This window comes from Sardina pilchardus, chromosome 5 (genome assembly GCF_963854185.1).
Source record: "Sardina pilchardus chromosome 5, fSarPil1.1, whole genome shotgun sequence".
Lineage (NCBI taxonomy): Eukaryota > Metazoa > Chordata > Actinopteri > Clupeiformes > Clupeidae > Sardina > Sardina pilchardus.
In genome coordinates, this window is record NC_084998.1 from 10226703 (window position 1) to 10247753 (window position 21051).

Below are 21051 nucleotides of genomic sequence, written 5' to 3' on the forward strand. Positions count from 1 at the left end.
CACCGAATAGAGTAACCTATATGTTAACCAGATAAAGGACCAGCAATGCCAGTCAGCTTTCATTGGACAAATGCATCATGTTTGTCAGATTCATTGACTAGAACTGAACTTGTATGTATACTGTATGGGCGGCCATGGAAGCTCCATTGTGAGCTGCACAAGTGCAGATGATGGTGATGGCATGTGGGCAGATGATGGCAATGCTAATTTCGGGGGAATTACAGCAGACTTGGACACTTTCACTTCCTGTATGTATCTCACGGTTGGAGACCATTTCACTTCCTGTATGTATCTCATGGTTGGAGATCTCACCATAAAAGAGAACTGAATGACCTATAATTGTTTGTTTACAGGTATTAGCAGATTATGCACCATTTCAAATGGCATTAGGCTACAATAGGGACATGATTAGACATGACCTTTGTTGAAGTTTGACGATGAGAAGTTGGTGAAAAGCAAATTATTCTGTCCAAAATGTGGTAGATTTAATTGATCGTTTGTGTTTATTATTGTCTTATGAACCCATTTGATTTAGTGAAAATGGTTTAATTGGATGTTACGTATTATGACTATTTGTGACCTTTCAGCATTAGGTAACTTATTTGACAGGCTTTGATTAAAAGATACAGTGTCTGACATTTTCACTTCTCTATTCCCTTCTATTTTTTTGGCGAATTGATGATGATTCTGGGAATTTCATTTCTGTCTAAACAGGACATATACACGTGGTGCACACACAGTCGCCTTCACCCGGTCGGATTTCATATTGCACCGTTTTGTACCAATGGAACCCACTGTGTAGACAAGCACTGTGAAATGCCAAATTCGAGGCAGGCGTTCTAGCAAGAGGGCTAAAACTGTGGTCACTCACATGCTCCCCAGATTTATACCACACATAATGGAAACATTATAAAGGATCATATGCTCCCAAATCCATATTTCCCCAGGGTGCTTTGTTTCCCAGCTCTCCACTACACGTGGAACCTGGAAAGATCTTCCCCAGTACTGCATTCTCCATGGGCTATTCTGGGACCTTGTCAAAGGGGTCTTCTGAGCACTGTTGTATGACTCTTTTATGCCTTTCATTTCGTCAGTAATATAGCAAGTCAGTAGGCTGGGTAAACCCTGACTGATCTGCTGGCGATTTGGATTTCGTCCTGCAGCTCAGGCTGGAAACCTGCATGTCTACCTCTCCTGCTTCCTGTCCACATCTTCTGGGTCCAATCACAAACTAGCTTATCGCACCTAGATGGTTGGTCTGATTGGTTGAAGGACTATCCAAAACTGTACAGTCATTTGAACTATGCCCATTGATCATGCAACATCTCTTGTGTTGTGCAGTGCAGACTCCCCAGACTAATGTTCAATCTTGGAAAATTGAGCTTAGTATTGTAGCCAGACTAGCAAGCCAGTGATGTTTAAAACATGACATCTGACCTCTGTGGAAAGGATCTTTCTGTGTTTGGAGTTAGCGCTTTACCAAAGACGGCAATAATTGCATGTCAATGGCAAATTTTCTAAACTTTGCCATTGACATGCATCAGACCAGTTGTCTTTGGTTTGTTAAAAGTAATGGAGTTCTAAACTACAGTAGTGTCACTTGATTTCTGTCAGACGTTGGGATCATGCTGTTCAGTTAAGCGACATGTAAAAAACTCTTTGACATGAACACAGTCTTCTTTGGACCCTCTGTGTTTATTGTGAAGCAATGTAGAAGTGTGCTGACAAATGTCTAAATAGGTCTCATCTCAACAAGGTCTACACATTAAGAATGCAATCAACTCATCCATATTTCCACATTAGTATGTAGCCTATGTATTCACTTGTTGATATGCTTATTCACAATCTAATAGGGAAGGAACACATCTCTGATATCTGTAAAATTATTTGCTACCCCACATGTACACATCCATACAGGGATATGATCACCTACCACTATAAAGTATCTCAGTACCCCTCATGTAAGTTTAGAAGGAATGCACTTTCATACAAAAAAAATGTGATCCAAGGGTAAAGCACCATTTTATTGTTTCTTCATCATCTCGCATTTGGTGAAGCACCAAAGAGAGGACTTTAGGCCACAGGACAGTCCTTGTTTAGGCAATAAACTGTATTACTGTTTTTCAAAAAGGCATATGTGTTAATATGTCAGAGCTTGGTAACAATTTGGACAATTTGGCAGGGGAAAATTGGCATAGTTAAAAGAATACACAAACACTTTGGGAAATAAGCTTATTTATTTACCAGCTAGCTACAGTACAGTAGCTAGTCAAACCTCCCCACCTCCATTAACTATGCTAAGCTATGCTAATGGTGGGTGCTTCAGACTGAGTTACTGCATGCACAGAGATGAGAAGGGTATCTTATAACTCTGGGGGAGACCGTAAATAAGATAATTTCCCAAAATGTTGGCGTGTTCCTTTAAGGCAGAAGTACAGGAACCCACTGAAGCCTTTTGTTGGATATCAGTCCACATATTTACAGCCTTTTGGCCAAGTTGTGGATAATTATCTTTCTTTAGATAGGACTTACATTGAGAGTCACTGAGTGCAAGAAAGAGGTACTTTCCACCATTTAAAGTGCAGAGAATTATAATTTCAAGCAGGCCCAAATCCAAACATACAAAATAGCTCCAATCATTAGCCAGCTTCTCGACAAAGCACATAAAAACAAAGCTCAACGGATGAGATCAGTATGGAACCCTTGAAACAAGTCCAGGACCCATACTGTCACAACCTCCATTAGGTTGATATAGGAGAACTGTCTCCAGAGCTACCTTCTTATTCCAAGTGTCTCAGTTCTGGCATTATTTACAGTATTTATGTCCCATTGACTATGTCCTTATATGTTTTCCTCGTGTTTTCCAAAATTGATTGGATGTTTGGTGCAAGTATATAAAATAACACATCTGCAGATCAGAATGACAGAGACAAAAGATCAGAACAGTCAACATGCTGATAAAATCATATGTAGCAGAACAATTAGCCAGTTAAACTGAAAGATGGCAAGATGTGTATTTAAAGGGGAATTCCAGCGATTTTTCACATAGATCTCAGTTTCTCGAGGTCACTGAGCACTTCGGTACAAAAAAAAGAATTAAAACGGGGGGTGCTATGGCTCAACAGGCTACATACAGTGCTCCTGCCATATACGGGTCCAAGTGCCCACGGGGACCCAGGTTCGAGTCCCCCATCTCTCTCTCCAACTTGCTTCCTGTCTCTCTTTACTGTCCTACTGTATATGAATAAAGGCAAAAAGCCCCCAAAAATATACTAAAAACTTGAAACAATCATTTTCACCTCACTCGAGTTGCTGCAGCGAGCAGTTACAGCAGCCAGGCAACTACAGCACTACACTCTGTAGGTATGTTCGTGAGTCTCCCAAGTTCTTGCCCCAAGACTGTAGCACTGAAGCTGTCTGGCTGCTGGAATTCCCCTTTAAATAGGAAATCAAAGATTTAAGTCGATTTGTCCAGAAAATGACAAAAACATGGAACCTTTTCACATCTGAGATGATGAGCCATCCAAACAGACTGCATAACTATTACTTAGAGGTATAATATATTCACAGCTTTCTTTGCCATCTATAAAATCAACCATACATCCCATGAATGAAAGGGCAATATAGTGCCACACCATAGCAATAAATACAGGCACCGTCTTTACATTCATCCACATATTACAAGACTAATTGATATCATATATTAATCATCTTTAAACATTTTGTACAATTGGTAAACAGAAACAACATTACTATGCACCATATCATCAAAATGACATAAATAATTAACCATCCTGTGTGGATGCTTAAACAGGCACTTCTCTTTTGGGAATGTCTTTGGCTTGGTCTTGGTCTCATTCTGGAATGCAGCAGCATTTAATTGATGCAGATCTGGTGGGTATCCTCCAGGCCACAGCTAGTCTTGTGCTTGTGGAAGAGTTTGGTTAAGCCTTCCATATAAAGCTGGTGATAGTGATTAACCTGTTCCTGAGAGGGAGACGGTACCTTGGGCACCGAGATGGGACTGCCCACTGGAAGGTTAAAAGAGAAAACATAAATGGTAATTTAAGAAATAAAACCGTCTGTGGGTAGAAATGTGTCTTCATCACTTTCTTTCTGCACCTGGGCAAAAGAGCTAGAAATGTCTACCATCTTTGCTGAAGTGCTTTGTGAAGATTGCGACTTATCTCAACAACAAAAAAAGTTCTCGTGACCAGGTGAGTTTGCTTTTTGCTTGCCATTATTTACATCATATGACTCATCATAAGTTAATAAATCAAGTTATTCTATTATATATTATATAATAATAGTATAATAGTAATATAATAATAATATATATATTATATTCCCTGCAAGGTATATTGTACAATAATACCATAATATCTTATATATATAACTATAACTTTGCCCTGTAAATCTACAGTAGTAGTAAAACAGTAACACATGTACTGCACCAATGATAAACTAATATTGGCCAACAGCTACTGTGTATTATCATCATCAGCTTATTGTGCGCTTTGTGGTTAATACTATAGCTGCTTTATATGGGCATAGACAATGGACAACAGAAGACTGAAGAAGCATTGGCCTCCTTGGTACTGACCCACAGTGAAGACGGGACTCCTGTACGGCATTAGTAGCCAGCGCTCCCCCTTGAAGAGGCACGGGGCGAAGCCCATGACCTTCTTAAAGATGGCCTGGAACCGGCGGCCCATGCTGCCCTCAGAGAACTTCACTTGCCTGAAGAGGTCATTCTCCCCGAACGAGTACACTGGTACCAGGTCAGCTCTAAGGGAGGGATATGAAAAGTATTTATTTATTATTAAAATATTTAAACTATCAGTACTTTTGCCAATATAACATTTATATTAATTCAACGAACAGACAACTTTAAAAAAGGTTACATCAACAACATGCATTTGATTAGCTCAAAAGGAAAGCTGTCTCCACTCCAAAGCCCCCTCCTTTAATGATTACTACACTGCTAACAGCCTGACCGGCACATGTGCAGAGTTAGATAGAATACATACTCTTAGGACCGTGAAGATTGCATTTAGCATCTTCACAAGGGGTTAAGTACCGACAGAACGTCTCCTGTGACTCACCCATACTCAAGGGCCAGCTTAACAAAGCCCTTCCTGTTCTTCATGATTACAGTGTTGACTCCTGGGGAAGAGGTGAGCGACTCTTCTGCACCACCGACGACGATGACCACTGCATTCCCTGTTCCACTCTTTGTCAGTAAGTGCTCAATACTTGGCTTACTTACAGGATAAAGGCCTGTGACATCAGACAAATGTAAATGATAAGAACATTTTATATACAGTATAACAAAACGAAAACTATATACCGTATAAACTGATCATGACTACAAGAGATAAATGTGGGTAAAGTATCCTATACATCTTATATATGAAAAACAGATCTAAATAGACACACTTAACTGTTTATATAACTTATAATCTTGACCTTTTTGGGATTGTTGTTACAATTGACCTACAAAGTGCCTACATATAAATTAGGACATACACATTTTTTAAATCCATATATAAAATAGAAACTACATATCATCTGTCATAATCCACAAAAATGTATAACAAATATCCTTCCATCCCAAATACCCATTACTTGGATCTGCAAATGATCCCCCTTCCTCTTCCCCACAAGTCCTTCACTCAAGCTGACCTGCGGCCATGATATAGTCCCTGAACAGCGGTAGCCGGAAGAGTCCCCCCAGGGTCAACAGACAGGAGGTCACTCCAGGGAAAGCTTCCTTGAAGCCACCGGCATCTGTACCAAAAGAGTTGAAAGCTCCGCAACACATGATCCCATGGGGGTGGGACCCCAGGATGTAGTTCTTATTTGGGCTCAGCTCTGCTGTCTTCACCAACTAAAGTAGGGAGAAGGTGTTGTTTTAATATACTGTAAACGACAACATCACAATACTACTTATTTATTTATGCATGTATTGTAGCTGACTAGACTGTAGCTCCTAGAATGCAAGGCGTGTGCCCGAGCCCTATTGCGATATTTGGCCGATGCAATATTATCGCGATTCTTAACATATTTTGATAGAACAAGTATGCAATTCGATTCTGCGATATTACTTTTCATGTCTCCCATATTATTCAAAGGCATTACAAAAAATAAGGAAAATAACACTGTTCAACTCACTTTGACATGGCATGGTGCATGTCAAGGTCCTTTCTATTTGCTTTTCGTTGAAAACTGAAGCACCCACACTTTCGATGTGTGTTGTGATTGTGAAGCAATTGTTATTTGAAATTGCTGTTGAATGCACCGGCACAATAAGAGCCACCTCATGGGTGTAATAAGCTAATTTAATGTGACCAGAGTAAATTCTGAATAAACTCAACTCAAATAAAAGAAAAATATATAGCTAAATTATATAATTAAGTATTGTGATACTTTGAGCTAGAATAGTATTTATATAATTGATACTTTGAGCTATAATAGTATTTATATAATTGCGTGCACAAAATATTGCGATACTGAACAGAATATTTTTTTTCCCCCACCACTGTTTGCCACCACACTACCACTCCTCTAATAACCAATTAACAATAATGACCATTGTTGTTCCTTGACACTTGAAAGTCTTATTAATCTTATACTAACATCAAAAATATATTTGGTACAGTGTGTGAGACTTACCTAGTGCTCTATCGAAAGATCATTTTGACTTAATTTAAGGACTTTCAAGCAGTCTTATCAAGTTTGCTCAATGCACTGGCAACCAAACTCTTCTAAAATTAAGTCAAATGATTTTCCGAGAAAGCGCAAGACACGTCTCTCTAAAAAATAGCAACAATACCAACTATGTTCTGATCTTGATGTAAGACTTATAACACTCGGCTAGATTTTATTAGATAAGCAGTTTTTCCAGTGTACATACAGTAAGTGAAGTTCCTAGTTACCTTCACAGGAAAATAATTTCTCATGTGTGTCCATACTCGAAAGTTTCGCACAAATGTAGTTCTTCTGCCCCCTACAGTCCATAGAGAAGATTACAGTTTAATATGCAGAAACTCTGACAACTGATTTCAGTAACTAACAGATTATTTGATGAAACTTTAGGGGAAACGTGATAACCATGTCTTCCAGAAAAGTGTTCTTCATGTCCATGTATTTGCTCTTTACCTCGTTCTGGTGTGTGCCAGTCCAAGACTTGCCAGGAAAAGTACAGTGCTGGGATAATCCAGAGAGATGTAAACAGGAGGTATATCATCAAGAGAAGACATGTCACTCCTGCACAGAAAAAATAACATGCTTTATTATAAAAGAACAACAATGACAAAGCTGTAACAATTTTAGCTGTGTACCCCATCCCAAGTTTGTTTATCTGTAGACGCACTTTGTCTCATGAATAATATAACGCAGAGAGGCTCACGTAGATTTTTGCAGTAGCAGCTGGTACGAATTTGACAGACGATGGTCTGTCTTACCCAAACCCAGCTCACTTACCAGTTCAGTTACTAATGCTATGTATCATGAATGATTGAACACCATGCACATGGACACTCACTGTGATGTGAAATGAAGTGAAATGAAATGAATAAATGACAAAGGACAAAATGATTCCGGCACATTATGTAGGCTATGTCTTTGACCATGGAGATTTTAAAGTTTTAAGAGTTTTCAATATTCATGACTCATTGGACATATGATGCTTACAACCTCAAACAGACGTAGCCAAACATTTGAAGGGGTGCTGGCAGATTTTTTGGGGGGCAGGCCTTATGATAATGGGGGTCACATTGTGATAGTGAGGGCCCTACGATAGTGAGGGTCATCATGTGAAAGTTATACTACACCACTATTGCATAAATTATCTTCACAAGTCCATGAAGATAAAGCCGTTTTACTCACAGCAAAGTTCCTGCCACTTCCAGATAATTCATACTGTTCAAATCATTTTGCACTGTTTTAACGTCACAATTACGGTAGTTTCTCTGACACAAGCAACTATGTGGGACACGTTTCAATGAAAAAAACTTTCTTTCGCAGCAATAACTGATCACTCACCCTATTCTGTGTGTTTGAACTGAATGATGACAAAACAAATGTAAATAAAACTCTTACCCAATAAGAGGAATGTATATATGAACTGTACAACACTGATGAACTCTTTAAACTCTTTCCAGGATGAGTTTTTCTCCATGTTTTTCTACCTTGTGAAAGCAAGAAAGAAAGAATCCATATAATCATCAATGTAATGTTCTGATTGAATTAATTTCATGTTGACATCCCAATTTGATTTATCATATAGAAATGTTCACATAAATTGTAAAACCATGCTCAAATCAGCATGTGTATTTGCACCATGCCCTAGTCTGTTATCATAAGGATGGAGTAATATCTTACTCAAAATCTGATTTATTGTCTGTGGTTGTGTCACTAACTGATAGCTGATCAAACTTGGCAGTCCTTGAGTGATTTAAACAAACAAACAAACAAAAAAACATTCCGCAGTACAACAAAATCAATCAAATGTATTTCAGGTAACCTACATTGCGCACAGAAGATCTGCTTTTTAAAAATTATACTACATTTGTTAACGTAATTATATTGCACAACGTTGGTTGAATATGTGCACCAATAGAATAACACTTTCATAAAATACATTACCTGTATTATCTCGATCACGTAGCTTTAACTGAGTTGACGCATCTGTGAAGACCATGAAACTCTTCCTGAATGCGTTTTAAGAGTATAGCGTCCCCCGAACACTTACTTTGTGTGTCCGAACTCCTGAAACGGCCTCGTGTCTCAATGCACTTTGATCTGTTCAATCTGCAGATTGCTGCAGATAACGATAGCGTCCACGCTGTGAATCTTGTGTATGTATGGACGCTCATGTCAAGACATTGTTTTCAGAGTCTTGCATTCATTTCAATCCAAAATCTGAGTTCACTCTCTCTCGCTAGGAACGTAGGAAAACATAACAGCAGAACACAACATAAGTGTATTTGCATTCGAAGATTACCCACAGCCTAAATGTCATTGCAGCGACCCCGTTTCGTTCAAGAGGCATTAATCGCATCTATAACCTAATCAAATAAATCATTTGAGTGTTTTGAATTATGGCTCATACACGGAAGACACCAAAGAAGAAAACATTGCATTTCTGCGCGTGTACACTACAGCGTAAAGACGTGACAGCTGTCGTAATGGAGGGAGGAGTCTTCTCGTGGCCGACAGCAGAATGTGGACTCAAACAGCTGCACTGAGATGCTGTAGTATAGGTGAAGGCGGTTTTACCTGTTCCGCAGCAGATAGAAAAGCTTTGTCTACGTTTGGTCTTTATTCGTCTTCCCCATTTAATCCTTGAGAGCAGCCCCCAAAAATTCACCAGTTGGTGCCACCTGAGGTAGCAAAAGTCCAGTAGCCTATTGATTTTTGGAATCCTCCATGTGGGAGGAACGTGATAACCTCTGTAAAGTGGTAGCTAGGTGTATTTACCATAGCTTTTATACTTGCATAATATTAGACTATGGCCAGGTCATAGTGCGTCAAAGTATGTAGGAAGGTGGAACATGTTTAAATGGATGTTATATCACATCAAGACTACAGTATATGCCTATATATTATTCTATTTTTTTTAAAGAATAGCAATACAGGTGGTTGAATTATCTGCATGGTAGAGAATAATAGAATAATAATACAAGTGGTTGAATTAGATTTATGGTAGAGACCAAAATGTATAGGGAGATGGTAGCCTGGCTAAACTCATGATACATTATATCTATGATACGTTTAGCCATTTCTGTTAGACTTCTTTGTAAATGTTCCCTGAATTCATAAATTGTTGTTAAGTGAATATTGGCTTCATAAAGGGTAATGTTAGATGTGATCACCGAGCTCTCTATGCTCAGAGGTTTATTTTGTGGACTCTCAATTGCCAAGTAAGAACACAGTAGGCCTACAGTACGTTCTGCCAAAGGGGTGTGCACACAGGAACATCAGGATGTATAGAAAGATCTACCGTGGTGCACAGCTCTGACCAAGGGCTGTTTTACTTTATATTGGTCATTTTTTTTATTTGCACAGTGCTGTAAAAACCTGTGTTTTCTTTATACGGTCACAGTGTCTGTCTTGAAAGCAACTCCCTCCACATACAATAATGTGTAACTTTGTGGTCTTGAAATAGAAAATAGTACTGCCTTGCATATTGTTCATTAGAAAATACTTACATAGTAAACTGTCATATTGACAATAAGACTAGTGTCAATATGACTAATTGAAAACAGTTTGACTATCCTGACAATACATCAGCACTTGTGATTTTGATTGCACTGACAGACAGTTTCATTGGTATAAATATTTGCTTCTGACAAAGCATTTTGAGCAAGATACACACTTTTGCAGGTAATCTACTATGCGGTGCAGTTTGCACTAATTGTTTTGACAAATGCACTAACTGTTGTGCAAATGTTAGTTATGATTTGATAAATGCACCAAAGCGACTGAGAAAACCTGTCAATCCTATAGCTCTTCGCCCACATCATGTTTTGTTCAGATGAAATTTATACTGCACAGAGTAACTTTTTCCATTGTCATCAAAACTTAACCCATAGTTTGATATGAGAATTACAGAATCAAGTTATATTGACAACATGGCTTTTGACTATCTTGTTTTCTTGTTTCCGTGGCAAATCGACTTGTCATTCTCATGGTATTGACTCGTTGATTGGCATAAATCTTTTCTTTTGAGAGATTGGTAGCCCAATGTTTGGTACCGTTTGTACACACTTGTTTGAGAAATGCACTTACTGTTGCATGTTACTGTGCAAAATCGAGGTTCAGATGCAAAAGCCTCTAAATCCGTCTGACCACTTTTCTTTTAAATGAGCATTTTGTATCAGGCTCCTATAGGGTTTCGCCTACAAATCAATATTTCAGACCAGGAAGAGAATGGTATTTAGTGAGTTTTGGAGCTAAATTATTGAAGTAACTTACACTATATGTGAAGAGCATTCACTCACCATCATTATCTAATTTTTGACAAAAGTGGATTTAGAGGCTTTTGCATCTGAACTCTTCAAATATAAATGACGATTCAAGAAATGCACCAAAGCGAATATAGTCTAATATTGACATTTTAATGCTGATCACTTCCCTACCTACGGTCTATGTTTCCTATATTATCCAATGACAAGGTTCTGATTGCTACTTTCCAGTCTATAAATTGTTTTCTGCATTTTAATACTAGCCTGCATTCTTCGACACCACATACCTTGAGTTGAAATTTGCGTCATTGACATGAATTCAGCATGATTCAACCTCCTACAAAACAATATTCATTGTACATATTGCACAATGTTTAAATCATGAAGATTCCATCATTCCTTTCAATAGAAATGCAAAAAAATAGAATGCTACTCATTTGGAAAGGTTATAACACATTATTTACCTTCTGTTGGTGTAAAAGATAAAATGCCACCATTGATGTTTTTGCACCTTTGGTGATGGATATCTGGTCTGGCTCATGGACTATTTGATGTTTACTTCCTAAGCACATTTTGAGTGGACAACATGTAGGTGTGAACCAATAATTGCAACCTCCAGGTATTTAAACTCTGCTGCTTACCACCTTCACATTAATTTAAATTATAAGCTTTATAATCTAAATGACTATGCCAAACATCCCTACATGTTTGGTATTAGCAACGGTCACAGAAATAAAAAGAAATGTGGCCGGGAAGAATGTAAATCATAGCAGCAAAGGCAGTTGCTGACTGCCGATGCATTTGTTATTACCAGTTTGTAAATGTTAGGCGAATGTGATTGGTTAAGTTGGGCCAGTGATTTCTTACAAAACATTTCCCAGAGCACACAGACTCTTCATAAAGTGAAATGAAGTGGCGAGTCTGGTGAAACCAGGATATCAAACAGTCAGAGACCGGACTGACTGAAAAACAACATGCAATCAGAAGTAATTCAAGACCTTTTTGAACAATAACTTCTGAATTTTGGTCATATCCCCAGCATGTCATAGCCAGTGACCTCAGTCTATAAGGAAGATGGGAGACAATGGCAAATACCTGAGTTATTTTAAAGTACTGACTCATAGTTGTAAAAATCAACTATATGCTCATTACTTCTGAGTCCTCAGGGACACTTTGTGTTCCCAAATGCCAATTAATTTTAAATGAGATGGGGGGAAAAAGAACAAAACTGTCTTAGAGTTATGTTTGTTTACCTCTTTTTAAGCTAAACTGAACTATCATGTCAGTTTTCCCCTCTCCTTTCCACATGGCTCTTCTGTGACAGTGTAGGAGTATGTATTTACTAAACCCTTGGAACTCCAAAATGTGGTAAGAGGCAACCAGAACACACATACTGTAAGAGGTTTAGTAGCAGGAAGTCTCCTGTCTACATGACCAAATAGCCTAGAGGGAGAAAACACTGTATGCCCAATACCGAAGAGAAAAGACCAGAAAAGTCCAGTCAAACCATTCTGGCAACTAGAATGCCTTCCGTGATGCGCAAGTCAAGTCTTGTTATGGTTGTGCTTTATGGGGTCTCAGTTCAAGAACAATGTAGCAGATGATAGTTTCAAGTTCATTTGGACAGCACTGCAAGTGTGACTCAGTGCGTCAAAACAAAACATTAACGTTAGTAGGACTATTTGAGAATCCAGAGGCGTGTCGCTGTGTTGCTATGTACACTACAGTGTATCTGTCAGAATGAGAGAGGTGGTGAGGGGGCTGGCCACGGCTCCTAACCGTGTGTGGTGCTCTACACGCTGACAGCCTGCTTACGTCTGCACATAGAACGCCGACAATATTGTAAATTCTCTTGCCGAGACAGTTGATGGAGAGAGGGAGATACAACCGGCCTTTAGAATGTAGAGGGAGGGGACACGGCGTTTGGAAAATACATATTTAGTATGGCGGATAGAAAATGTCGACCGCTACAAAAACAGCAATATGATACAACGTCACTCCGGCTGAGCGAGACGCACATCAGAATGGAATCTGCTCAAGCTGTTCTACCGCATCTGCCTTCATAACAGCAACTATTTTCATGGACGGACTGGAGTGTTATCATTAACGTCAGAGAAGAATATCATGACTTGCTGTAATAGAAAAGACATTCATTTTAGGTAATAGGCTAGCATTAAAATATTTCACGCCTGGTGAATCACGGTTAATTTGGAACAGGTACCAGGAACATCATGACATTATAGTTTATTTCTGAATGGATTTCATCGCCTGTTTTCACTAGGACTTTTTGCAGCGTCGCAATAAACCGCACCATGGAAATCTGACTGATCTGTTACCGGGCTTCAAATGCTTAGTCGGTGAATGGGATGGAGACGTTGTTTACAAAAAGGCAGCAGACATCTCTGAGATGCTCTCCACAGACGGCAGCATCACATTTGTCATTTTAATACATCTGGGGAAATAAGCGTTTCCTCTTCGAAGACAGCAATGTCATCAACAACCCGGAGTAGTTTTGTTGTTGTCTGATCTTACTACGGAAAATCAGGACTTGCCTCTGCGTCAAGCATCGTTTATGTAAGTTAATGTCTCATTCTAAGCCCTAATGTGTTTATTCCCACACACCACCCCATTTCAGACAGTAATAGAAACGTTTCCCCTTTCGGAATCTTGTGGTGAAATCTGATAGCCTATTCTATATTGATTTGTGTGTATTGAGGTTGCCATAAACAACTATCAGGAGATGGCAATACAATATGCCACCTAGGAACTGTTGTGCATGTTCCGTGGCATTGAGTGTTGAGAATAGGGCAAATACATGTGTTTACATGCGATATTATTTGCCAGCATTAATTGACTGTCATCGTGTTATTATGGCGATCATCAGGATAAATAGACTCTCTTCTTAAGGCCGTGCGTTCAGCTCAGTCGTGACTATAGTCGTGAATATTTCAGTGGAAAATAACTGTCAGCTGACTTGAGATTATAAAGCTTGGCTGTTTCCTCATAAATATACTTGGGTGGAAATGTATGGTAATATCACTATAAAAACTTCACAGGTTTTGGTATTAGCCTACTTTGAATTAGTCACAGAATGGAACGCTTTCCTGGATGTGTTCTGGGTGTGAGACCATTTTAGGAGCACATAGCGCTTCTCGTGCGGAATGGTCAGGTGCAGCCTGAGCTTTCAGCTGCCGCGCGTGTTTGTAGTTGGTGTGTAACGGGGGTTTTAAGAGACGGCTGTAACCGCAAGGATTTGCTGAAATGTTATTATGGCCGTCCAGATGACCATGAAACAGTAACATGCTTCCATGTTAGCGTGTTTATCTAATAGGCCTACAACAAATGACAGACGTGAGTGTTTACATTCCAAACCCATTGCTGCCATCAGTGATCGCAAGGCTGCCTATAAATGAATAAATAGGCGAAATTATTTTAAGCTGTTGAATTCTCCCTCAGAGGTTATATTCAGGTGAAGTGATATAATATGTTACAAGCCATCGACATGAATCCGGCCACTTGTGAGCCATCACGTCTGTTTGATAGTAATAAAGGATGAGGGGGCGTGGTTCATCTATACATCTGTGTATAGTTTAGGCCTCTGTGTGTGCGTGTGTGTGTGTGTGTGTGTGTGTGTGTGTGTGTGTGTGTGTGTGTGTGTGTGTGTGTGTGTGTGTGTGTGTGTGTGTGTGTGTGTGTGTGTGTGTGTGTGTGTGTGAGAGTGTGAGTGTGCGTGTGTGTGTGTGTGTGTGTGTGTGTGCGCGCGCGTGCGTGTGTGCATAAGAGCGGTACAGGGGGTGAAACCTCAGCAGTAGTGTTTATGATGCAGACGAAAGCCCAGACGCGACAGTTGAACGGAATGACGCCGTCTGCTCTCGTCCACTCCCACGAGTCAGCTAAATATTAGCGAGACTTCTCATTTGGTTTAATCAATGCCATATCAAACACAGGGCATGATGGAGGATTGTGAGTTATTGAGAAACCGTGCCGGCGGCACACAGAAATGCAGTAACATGCATGTGGAGCGTTGCGCATGGGGAGTTTGGCCCCACCTTGTCTGGGACCAGACTAGCATCAGCTCCAAGCCACCAAGCCAGCGAAACATACTGGAGGGAATTATGGGTCGTTTAGGGTTTCTGTGTCAAATGAATTGCTTCCACTCGATGTATTGCGATGGTGTTAGTACCTGTATTTAAATGAATACAGAAATACATAAATGAAATAAGATAAAAATCCTAAATAAATTATTTAGACGAGCAGGCTGTTTTGTCTATAGACCACTGTTTGTTAACACACCCACTGACACACAGTTTACCTTGTGCTATCTGTTATAGTTTTTTATATTTCTTTTTCACCAGTTAATATACATGTAATAGTTCACATGGGAACAACATTCCCCTGTGGAATCAAAGTTCATCGATGATTGAGGCTTGTCACTGGTGACTCCTAGTGGTAAATGAGCAAGAATGCAGCCAGTCTCCCCCCCCATGGCTGTCTGGCTGTCTGTCTGTCTGTCTGTACGTCTCTAATGTTATTTATGCAGAGAGCTCTGAAGAAGAGTAGGTGGCAGTTTGCAATACAAAAGCCAATTCCTTTCAATCATAATGTTAGAGATAAAGGGATGCATAGCCTATGTAAGAATAGGGGAAAGACATAGAGAAAGAGAGAGTTGAGGGTGATGTAGGTGCCATAGCATATTGCTTATATGAACGGATTAATTCCACCAGTGGGAATCTGCATAATGCTAAAACCATGAATATACTGATTGAAAGATTGGGAGATTGGGGAATAAGCCTGACAGACGAGGGGTGAACTATAAATGTGGAGAGAGGAAGAGAGGTAGAATGTGTTTGTGTGTGTGAAAGAAAGAGAGACAGATGGAGAGAGAGAGAGAGAGAGAAAGAGATTGAGGGTGCGAGAGATGTAAAGAAGGTGCTGCCGAGTGATTGTGCAGTGGTGGAGTTTGTAGAACAAGCAGGCGGCAGAGAGAGAGAGAGAGAGGGAGACTGATGAGCGTCTGGCAGACGTGGGTGCGTGCTCGCGTTTGAAAGTCCATCTCTTTGGCCGGGCTAGAGTCCGCCTGTTTGGCTGAGCCTCACTGAAAGCCTGTGGATTTCCTGGGATACACCCCCCCCCACCCCCCGAATTGAATTCCGCCCTGGCATGTGAATTAGAATGCATCATTCAGTGTTTAGGCTCCAGCAGCATGTGATAGAAAAAGAAGGACTCAGCAGCAGCAGCGTGTTCGGATCCGAGGAGATCTTGAGGCGTACGGCTGTGTTTCTAGGTTAGAGAACCAGAGCAGATGCATTAACATTTGGTGAAGTCTCAAACTCACCCTGGCAGGATGCTTCTCCATGCTTGAGTAACTGTGACTCCTTTACTCACCAACCTGATCTTATACGGCGTTGGAAAATAATTACTGCTATGCTATATGAGACAGGCCGAGCTCACGCTCTATATCTATAGGATTTGAGCTTCTCTATTAATCAATTTAATTGTACCATTTGCCAGTTGAAGTCATTTTGGTCTGTGGGATGAAGACCTCTATGTCTTTATTTAGCTTTTCACTAATGCCACTCAAATCTGCAGGAGAAGAGCAGGCCTGGTTGGAGGAGGAGGAGGAGGACCCCAAATTGAATCCGGACTTATCCCCAATTCTTGAGTAGATTACATTTTAAGGAGGCATGGCAAGGGATCAAGGTTTCTGCATCCATTTCTGTCAACATGTGAGTCAAAGCAGAGTCATAATGAAGCAACGTGTCTGCGGATGTCTACGCAAGGCCCAATGTTGCTGTCCTCCTCAGTAGGCTACGGGCCCCCAGATATAGGGATGTGGCCTGCTGAAACAGCTTTGTTTGGCTGTGTTGTGTACTATAGTTGTGGAGATTGGTAGACACACACACACACACACACACACACACACACAGAAATACTCAGGCAACTGCTTTTCATTCACTGGACTTGTCTTCTCTAAATAAACCAGTGGGGGTTACTGGATTTAAAAAAAAAAAAAACAGACAGAGAGGACGAGTGAGAGAGAGAGAGAGAGAGAGAGAGAGAGAGAGACCGAGAGCAAGATGCAAGAGACAGAGCTAGAGGGGTTAGTGCATGAGCGAGTGAGTGAGTGGAGGAGGATAGGGTGAAGGATAGAAACAGGGAGAGGGAAAGAGAGAGAGAGAGAGAGAGAGAAAGAGGGAGGGAAGGATGGATGCACCCTGCTCAGCAACAGCAGAGGGGGGAAAAAAATGAAAACAGAACGTAGCGAGTGTAACGTCAGAGGCCAGTGATCGAGGGGGAACAGACAAGAAGCATAAATGTTTCAGAAAGTTGATTTAATGGAACATGAATCTTACACAGACTAAAGGGAGCGCGTAAGGAGAAAACATGAACAACAAAACCGTCCCCGTCCAGGCACTCCTCCTCTGGTGGAGCAGAAAACAATGGAGGAAGGCCATACATGCCCCTACACTTTGTCACAGGAAAGACATCAGGCCAGGATAAAAGTCTGCCACAACTCCATTCAGTGAGGAGAGAGACAGTCATCTTAAAGGGATATTCCGCCATTTTTGGAAATACGCTCATTTTCCACCTCCCCTCGAGCAAAACAATCGATATTTACCTTGTTCCCGTTCATCCAGCCATTCTGTGAGTCTGGCGATACAACTTTTAGCTTCAGCCTAGCATAGATCATTGAATCGGATTAGACCATTAGCTTCTCGCCTGCTAGCTTCATGTTTAAAAGTGACTAAGATTTCTGGTAATTTTCCCATTTAAAACGTGTCTCCTCTCAAGTTAGAAAGTGCAATAAGACCAACTGAAAATGAAACCTGGCGTTTTTCTAGGCTGATTTGACATGGAACTACACTCTCATCTGGCGTAATAATCAAGGCAACTTGCAAACGTACTGAAGGCGCAGTGATATCGTACGCAGCATCTGAAAATAGTCCCCATAGACAACAAGCAGTAGTAGTGCCAGTAGGTTGCAAGTTGCCTTGATTATTACGCCAGGCGAGAAGCTAATGGTCTAATCCGATTCAATGATCTATGCTAGGCTGGAGCTAAAAGTTGTATCGCCAGACTCACAGAATGGCTGGATGAACGGGAACAAGGTAAATATCGATTGTTTTGCTCGAGGGGAGGTGGAAAATGAGCGTATTTCCAAAAATGGCGGAATATCCCTTTAACTATTGGAACTAACAGCATGCGCTCAACCATGTTTTTGTACAGAACAGCAAACTCCAGGTTGACACTTTTAGCCGACTTGTTTTCTGTTGTTTTCCTAATCTGTTTTGGCTGCCACCTCAATATCTGAACACGATCAGATCAGAAAATATCTGAATGCTTGTAGTTGAGCTCAGCTTTACTCACCATCTCTCGCTTTTGATAAAAGAGTGATACAAGATTTGATACGAAAACTGACTGACTTTAGTTTTTGGTTTACGCTTTTCAAAGGTCTGCCTTTGTATTACCAAAGACTGTTGACACTACTCACAGTCAGAATGCTACTGCAACAATACATATTCATGTTTATTAGCATTTTAAATGTCTTTACAAGAATACAAGAACGTCATCTAATACCGACATTGTCATTATACAAATGTGACATGTTGTAGCATTATCATTATAAAAATAGACATATATTGTAGTGTAGCAATATATACGCTAACTTGTCCGGGTGTGGGTGTGTGTTTATATGATGCCCGGCTGCAGGATAGTGTGGCCCCTGCTCCTGAGCTGAAGTCATGCCTCTGCAGTCTCACCATAAGGTCACTGGGTCACTCCCACTGGGCTAACATGGGAGGGGATGGGACCTTCAACGGCTCAGTTGTTTTCCTCTAAAAACAGGGTGCCTGCTCATCTGAGTATGATGTATTTTTTATTGTGCACATACAGAATCTAGTCATGCAGGGATATTAAATTACAAGCAAAGACAGTCACAGTCACAGTAGGGTACGAGTGACTGGCTGTAAAGAAATTTGAAGGACCTGAGGTGACAAAAATTCACCATGTGCAAATTGTAAAGATGCAAGTAAATATGTCCTTGCAGTATTGCTGTGAGGGTTTAAGGGCCTTTGTATGATTTTGTGCTTAGTACGTTTTGTGTGTTTGCGTGTGTGTGTGCGTACGTGTGTGTGTGTGTGTGTGTGTGAGTGTGAGCATGAGCATGCGAGTGTCTGTGCAGTTCTTGTTGTTGTTGTTGCCAGCTAATCCTTCCTCTCATCTTGTCCTCATTCCACCCTTGTTCACTCTTCCCAATCCTCAACTTCTACAACTCCATATACAAACACACATTTCCACGTGCACGCACATACACGCACACACACACACACGCACACACACACAAGCACACACACACACACACACACACACAAACACACATTAAAATGTTTCATTTTCATCCACTTTGGCAACCATAGCCATTTCAGTGCACCATGTGCAAGGATATGAACTGTGACAGCAGCTAGCCATTTACACACACACACACACACACACACACACACACACACACACACACACACACACACACACACACACACATACACACACACACACACACACACACACATACACACACACACACATACAAAGGCATAGAATGAGGCCAGGAATTTGTCACAGAGATCCTTCGGGAAACAGGTGTAAGCGCATAGTCCTTTAATGTGTGTGCATATTGGGTGTGTGTGTGTGTGTGTGAGTATATGCACACACACACACACACACACACACACACACAAGCACAGACTATTGTCCATACAGACATGGGCAGACCGACTGGCATGCAGACAGACACACAGACCCAAGAAGCGATCCTTTATTGTTGCTCCACTGGGAGAATTGGATGCCACAGCCACTTAAACTGGAGATGAAGCTACATTTATGCGTGTGTGGTTTTATGCTTATAAAATCTGGATGATGGCCAGATTTCCCCATGGCTGATACCAACACCACCACACAAACAAAGACATGTATAGGGATAGAATTCCATACACTTTACTGAACTTTCTTCTCATAGTGTGTATTATGTTTTTACAGTATTTGCTACTGTATTTGTTTGTAATACTCACAATGTTGTTCTAAAATGAACATATTTTCATTGAATGAATGTCTTTTAACTACATATCAGCTAGCAAAGTCCACATGTATCCTGCTGAATATGTAGAAACTTGTTTATGTTTGTTTATTAAGAGAGAAAGGCAGGGGAGAGAGATAGAGATAGGAAGAGAGATTAGAGGTTGAGAGAGAGAGAGAGAGAGAGAGATGGAGAGAGGGAGAAAGAGAGGGGGAAATGCACTGTAGGTCTCATGTCATTTAAGTGACTGTTCATGTGTGCTGTGTGCAGTGAGTCACCTTGGTTACTGCAGATTCCACTGAAAGATGATGAAGCCAAGGGCAGGTTGGGGTGGAGAAGGGGAAAAAACAACAACGCAGGGGGAGAGCGACTGAAAGAGTGAGTGAGTAAAAAAAGGGAGAGAGAGAGAGAGAGAGTAGGGGTCAGTGAGTGCTCCAGAGAGAGAGAGGGGGAGAGAGAGAGAGGGAGGGAGGGAGGGAGGGAGGGAGGGAAGAGGAAGAGGGAGTGGGAAGGGGTATGGTGAGTGAACAGCGGCATGGCTGCTATTTTTCGAACGCTTGCAGAGTCAGGAGAGGCAGAACAGTAGTATAATCCCCAGCGTGGCCCAGCCTTTGTTCAAGCCAAACACACACACACACACACACACACACACACTGACTCACGGGCACGCGCAAACACACACATGCTCACAAAAGAACGCTCATGCCAGTTTGCACACAAACCCATGCCATCAAATAACCTGTGAGGTAAACACAGTGGGTGAGCCCACAAGCAGGTTACCAGCCTCTCTGCACAATGCACCCAGCCAGCCCTCTAGGTCAAAGCATGTGTGGAATTTACAGGTTATCCTTGACTCCGATTTTCCCGTGCACTGTGCATCAGGAACCTCTGGCTGTCTGGCTACTGTATGTTTACAACTCTTCACCATCATCTTCCTCTTTCATAACTGCAGGGAGTCTGAGCTGCAATGGCTGGCCGCTCTATGCTGTGCTACTGTACTGTAAATGTACA

General features: G+C 40.9%; 1 protein-coding gene across 5 annotated transcripts; it reads right to left on the reverse strand.

The window, feature by feature from the left end:
- Positions 1 to 2005: 2005 nt before the first annotated feature.
- On the reverse strand, positions 2006 to 9442 carry mogat3b (monoacylglycerol O-acyltransferase 3b). 5 transcript variants are annotated; one of them, XM_062536367.1, is made up of 9 exons: positions 9283 to 9442; positions 8650 to 8944; positions 8104 to 8192; positions 7162 to 7269; positions 6939 to 7009; positions 5686 to 5890; positions 5106 to 5280; positions 4604 to 4788; positions 2006 to 4031 (listed from the first exon to the last, which is right to left on the reverse strand). In XM_062536367.1, exons 3-9 carry the CDS (start codon positions 8180 to 8182, stop codon positions 3877 to 3879), a joined length of 978 nt encoding a protein of 325 aa, XP_062392351.1. In that variant the 5' UTR covers positions 8183 to 8192; positions 8650 to 8944; positions 9283 to 9442; the 3' UTR covers positions 2006 to 3876. The 5 variants fall into 5 exon arrangements, with proteins under 5 accessions (XP_062392351.1, XP_062392355.1, XP_062392354.1 ...); XM_062536371.1 differs by lacking the exon at positions 8650 to 8944 and having other exon boundaries at positions 8104 to 8188; XM_062536370.1 differs by lacking the exon at positions 8650 to 8944.
- Positions 9443 to 21051: the final 11609 nt, after the last annotated feature.